General features: G+C 45.0%; 1 protein-coding gene across 1 annotated transcript in view; it reads right to left on the bottom strand.

Moving 5' to 3' along the window:
* Positions 1-404: 404 nt before the first annotated feature.
* Positions 405-6000, bottom strand: part of FSTL1 (follistatin like 1) — a 28642-nt gene continuing 23046 nt past the window's right edge. Inside the window, exons 7-11 of the mRNA XM_075197473.1 lie at positions 3726-3844; positions 3154-3266; positions 2873-2983; positions 2375-2436; positions 405-2080 (exon numbers count right to left, since the gene is read on the bottom strand). Coding sequence (XP_075053574.1) covers positions 2036-2080; positions 2375-2436; positions 2873-2983; positions 3154-3266; positions 3726-3844 — 450 coding nt within the window. The 3' untranslated portion in view covers positions 405-2035. The remainder of the gene's footprint in view (positions 2081-2374; positions 2437-2872; positions 2984-3153; positions 3267-3725; positions 3845-6000) is intronic.

Raw genomic sequence — 6000 nt, 5'->3', positions numbered from 1 at the left:
CCAGCGGTTCTGTTACTGGGCTACTGAAAGTACCGGGCTGTCATGATATATGTTATTTTATCACACTACGGGAATTTATCTGTGTGTATTTCAGTGTTATACAGAATGGCAGCTGCCCCTGTAGGCAAAACAACCCCCGTTATAATATTCACACTATAGTATTAATAATCACCCCATAATAATCACATTATAGTAATCACCCTATAATAATCACATTATAATAATCACATTATAATAATCACCCTATAATAATCACATTATAATAATCACCCTATAATAATCACACTATAATGGACAGGTCACAAGATCGGTGCACCCATATCCTGAAATACACGGTGCTGCTGTGAACGTTACCAAAACGGTGCTGTAATCAAACTCCCCTTAATAATAACCGTACACTATGATAATATTTTATTAGGTTTTTATTTGGTCGTTATAGAATAAAAAAAATACAAATATAAAAACAAATAAAGGGTGCGGAATATGCAGAAACGCAGCGTCTGGCGTGCGGAGCTTTGGCAGATCTCAGAGTGGACGTCGTGCAGGTGGAGGCAGTGCAAGGGTTAATACTGGCTGACAAGAATTACCCCCGATACCTGCGCTAGACTGATGAAGGACAATGCGTTAGTAAATCACCCTCACCTTATTAACCACTTCCCTGCTGGCGGGGCGCGACCCTAGGTGAGAACTGAACTTGAGCTTCTTAATAGCATCACTTGTATAAAAATTAATTTGGGTGACAATCTGGTGGGGGAAGGGGGGGGGGGTTGAACCCCCCCTGAACTTGCTAGCCAAGCTGTTATATAGAAAGCTCAGGTAGTTGGGGCTGGGTCTAGCGTCACATACAGCACCGGACGCCCCAATACTATAAATCACCCTCATACTAAGTGCTCCGCCCCCTCTGCCCCATCACACCTGGTACGGGCGCCCGCAGATGTACGACGCTATAACCGGAGACTCCGCTGCGTGAAGCCCAAAGCGCAATACGGGAAGGGGTGTGTGTCACTATCGCTACAATATCACAACTAAATACTAATAACAAACACTAAAGAACACAACAAAAGATACAGTTTGGGTTTGTTTTGGGTCCCATACAATATAGCACCTTAAAGGGGAGTCCAATGGTGGGTGGGGTTAACCCTTGTACTGCCAGATGATCACAATCCTGCCTGAGGAGGAAGGGGTTAATTGGAGGGTTACAGGGTCTGTAAAGCTGGCCCTTAGTCGGTTCGTCTCAGTACATTCTGGTCCACCCGCATCAATACATCGTGCCGGCAGCCATTAGTGCGGTCTGCCAAGCTCTCCGTGACACAACGTTGGACCGGGATTCAAGGATGTCTCAGCCTTGGTTGGGCAATGAGAATGCCAATCGGTCCAAGCACAGGTAGATACACCCCGACCTGTACACGCCTCATTGCGGGCACATTAAACATTACATGAACCATTCGCACACGCCTAACACCCATTCCCTCTACACCCAACACATGTATGAACTACACCTATAAAGACACCTCCCAAACCCAGGACATCCGTTCAAAGGGTTAACGCTTGTCCAGATTAAAGCTTTTGGTGGTAATTTGGAATCATGTCGCAGTGAAAAGCTGCATTATACTAAAGATATACGAGGAATGGCAATAAGGCACTCAGCAACTGTCACACAACGCGACATCATGGATTCTAAAGAAATTTGTCCCCAACCGCACAGACGCATCGGCCGCCGTGCCCCCGGCAGGTGGTAGAAGGCACCGTCATGTGTCATCGCCAGCGGCGCGAGAGCCGAGTGCATTATTGCCTAACCGGAGAGCGGCTGCAAGGTGTGGAAATGATGAAGTGATTGGATCGTTTTTTGGGGGGGGGCTAAGACCCAGGAGCCCCGCCCCCTCTTTTTGCACCTATGCCCTATAAAGATTGATTTTTTATTTATTTTTTTGTTGACAACAGCTAAGAACAGATTCTCCTGCCCGTCCCTAGACTAAGTAATGGAGGGGAGGGCGGCGCGCAGGCCGAGCGGCGCAGGGAATCCGCTGCTCCACGTTCAGATGTCCTTGCTGCTGGCACTCTTGGATTTCTCAGCGGTCTCCTGTAAGAACAGACATAGGAGGGAACAGTCAGTATGTGACGCTCTGTACACAGAACAATGTACAATATTGTCAGATCTGTCATGGTAAAGGAAGTTTAATAAGACGTTGATGTTATACTTGTGAAATACTACTGGGCTTAAATGACTCTTGTCAACTCTTCCACAATTTCTAATAAACTGCGTCATTGTGGCCCCATCCCCCCCATGCAGAGGTTGCGTTAACCCCCCCCCCCCCCCCCTCCCCACCCCCGTGTCTCACATGTGTCAATGGTTGGTGGAATCCTGTGTCCTTACCTGATGCTTCCTCAGTTCTTCCACATATCTGCTCATATCTCCCTCCGGCTGTGCGTCTTTATCTGCAAACAGACGGCGATTCAGTAATCAGCGGGACACAGCGTATGACAAGCGCATAACATCCGCTACTCACAGGTGACACATTAACACTCAATGCAAAGACAGGTAAACGGCTGTTATACAGGAGGATGTTAATAGCGCAAATATATCATCAAAACTGATCAGGAAATAAGATATCTCCGGCAATCTGTGGGGGAGAGCGGATAATGTGCACATCAGCCAAACATTTATAAGGCGCCAACTGAACCTCGATAAGACGACTTTCCTCTAAATATACTGAATGACCCCGTGCAGTGTTCCTGATAGAGACCCCCCGGTATAATGTGTCCGCTCACTGATCACTTCTATCCCTACTGATTCATGTCTTATAGATAAGTCATTTTAGTACATGTCCCTTCAGCTGATGACGTGTGCGCACACATGTTGTATGTCACTCACCTTCACACGACATGGCAGTGCAGACCCAGTTTCCGCAGGCGCACACGCAGCGATTACACTGAACTTGTGTCTCTGCTCCGTCCTCGTAGGTCTCGTCTTCCAGGGCGCACTCTGAGAAACGAAGGGAGTGGGGGGGTCAGACATGTAATGGGGGTGTTATAGCGCCAGGCACTGGGGTGGGACCAATACATGGGCAGCCTCTTGTAGAAGGATCAGAGGCCTCTAATACAGGGGACTCCGGACGATATGTAACACAGGGGAAGGGGATCCCGAATACCTACTTTTCTCCGGGGGGTTGAAGCTGGGGTTCAGACATTTCAAGAACTCGTTGAAGCTCAGTTTCCAGTCGGCGTTCTCATCTGACAGTTCAATAAGAGCCTCTACACAGAGACCCCTGGGGAAGAAAGAGGACAGAGAGCATTACACATAGGTCCTAGGAGGGTCCTACTGTAAATATCCAACTCACCCACAAAAATATATTATAGACGTTAACACAGAAATAGAAATAAATCTTCTAAGAAGACTTCTAATATCCATATAATGTCCAGCAGCCGTTATCCCCTATATAATATACACACATTAACAATACATTATATAATGATGTGGACAAGCCTTTGGTGATTAAAATTGGAGCTTCATTTTTTTTTTGCCGCTGCCTTTGGGATTGTGAAAGAGTTGAACCGTTAATGATGGGCCCAATATAGCATCACTAGATAAAATTAAGTGGCGGGATAAGATTAGAGGCTTTGGTGAATAGCCGAGGTCACGGCCACTGACGGATCTAACGCCCCCCCCCCCGAGCATCGGTACAGGATCGTGTCATCGCAATGACGCGTCGGGCTGTAATACTCACTTCAAGATCTTGTTGGTCTCCTGGTCCACGTAAGTGGTGATGTTAACGGCGGTCTGGTTCTGTTCCAGGAATTTCTGGAATTCGCCGGAGTCCAGGCGGGAATCCCCATCGTCATAGCTCTGTCGGCAGAAAAACACAAATGATATTTAACCAAGGTCTGGTGTAAATTTATAAATATTCTTAGTGGTCCCTCAGATCTGGGGGTTCCCCCAATACCATCACGGGGCACAAGATGAACTAGGTCAGACACTTTCATATAAAGTACCATGGAATCTGTGTGGACACATACAGGATTACCATGGTAAGCCAGCAAGCCACCAGACGTGGTAATTTGGGGGTGTGCCGGTGTACGTTCTGTAAGGGTAAGCTGGAGGGACTTAGAATTTGGGAATAGACAGTACAGGCCAACCAGTGTGTCAGGGATTTCTTGTTCTTCGGGCAAAACGCACAAGAACAACATTGTAAATAATTCTCTTACAGAACCATTCAATCATTATCAGCTCTATGGCAGTATATTCATTACTCAGGTAAATATGCCACGAAAAAAACAATATACTTTGTCTTCAAACATGCATTCATCATACACTTGGCAGCAAAATACCATGAGTCTAGTAATTAAAGGCTCATCAGGAGAGCACGCTGGCCTGGGGGCCTAGTGGTAATTGGGGAAGTGCAGATACTACGGTTTCCAGGCTTCGGTTGCCGCGGTGACGGAATTTGGTTTCTACGGCCTGAGATAAAGGCTTTTCCTGACGCTAGGCCTTGGCGTGTAACCCCTTCATCCCCGTTATATTTGTTAGAACGATGTGCAAGATTAATGGAGCTCTGTGTATTTCTCAACCCTCGTCAACCCCACATAAGAATATTAAACAGTAATTAAAAAATACGAAACAAAATTATGTTTTGAAACTCAGAATTGAAGGGAATTAAACTCTCTACAAGTAGTGCGACAGTATCCCCCCCTTTACTTCATTAATAGAAAAAGTGTCAGACCTGTGCCTCAGCTGGACAGTGATTAATGTCTTTTCCAGACTTTAATTTTAAATCCTCTTATGTGTAATCAATGAGAACCAGGAATCTGCTGCGTCATCTCCTCTCATGTAATCCTTCGCTTTGTAGCGGAGCCCCCTCCTGCTGATACCTAGGGAGGGCGACCATACCCCCCCATGTCTCTGTGAATGTAGCTGGCTGGAAATCATCATCATCACCATTTATTTATATAGCGCCACTGATTCCGCAGCGCTGTACAGAGAACTCATTCACATCAGTCCCTGCCCCATTGGAGCTCACAGTCTAAATTCCCTAACATACACAGACAGACAGACAGAGAGAGACTAGGAACAAATTTTTTATAGCAGCCAATTAACCTACCAGTATGTTTTTGGAGTGTGGGAGGAAACCGGAGCACCCGGAGGAAACCCACGCAAACATGGGGAGAACATACAAACTCCACACAGATAAGGCCATGGTCGGGAATTGAACTCATGACCCCAGTGCTGTGAGGCAGAAGTGCTAACCACTTAGCCACCGTGCTGGAAATATATATATATATAGAGTAGGCACCTGGTATCAGACCCATTATACTAATAAATCTATATGTATCTGGTTTTATCGCCTATATCACAGATCCCAGACCTAACCTTCCTCTCTATAGTTTCCCGTTACAGCTGGATTCTGATTTCCAGCTACAGACTATAATATTGGAGAATTTCTTTGCAAATTTGTACCCCTGAGTCAGGGCCCTGACCATGTCCTCGGCTTCTGTCACCGAGAAACACACAATATCATTCTATTTATTCTTCATGTAACTGTCAGTATGTGTAATTATTCTAGATAAACAATTGTGAATTTAAAGGCAGCATTTAGAATAAGATATTATTGTATGATTACAATGTTCAGGGGTCATGGGAGGATCACGCGTGTATCGCTTTGCGCCATGAACAATGTTGATAACAAATTGAAAAAAAAAAAAAACTCCATTCATTTGAATATTCATGTTTTTGATAATTATGATCCTAGACATAGGACTGTGTCTTGTATTAAAAATAAAGAGTTGGGAGGAAATTTGAATAGAAACTCAAATGTTTTAATAGTGTCCTATAAAGACTAATTTTAGAACAATAATTGACCATAGTACACAACTGATTACAATGTACCTACAGCGCTCCTACATGAATGAATAATGACAGTGAGAGGTCTCCCCCTAGTGTATAAATGCAGCATTACACCATCGGTCTGATCAAGGACAATTGTTAGAGTTTTCACATTATTATTT

This window comes from Mixophyes fleayi, chromosome 2, assembly GCF_038048845.1.
Source record: "Mixophyes fleayi isolate aMixFle1 chromosome 2, aMixFle1.hap1, whole genome shotgun sequence".
Classification (NCBI taxonomy): domain Eukaryota; kingdom Metazoa; phylum Chordata; class Amphibia; order Anura; family Limnodynastidae; genus Mixophyes; species Mixophyes fleayi.
Note: the sequence above shows the minus strand (reverse complement) of the source record. Positions and strands in the feature narration are given on the sequence as shown.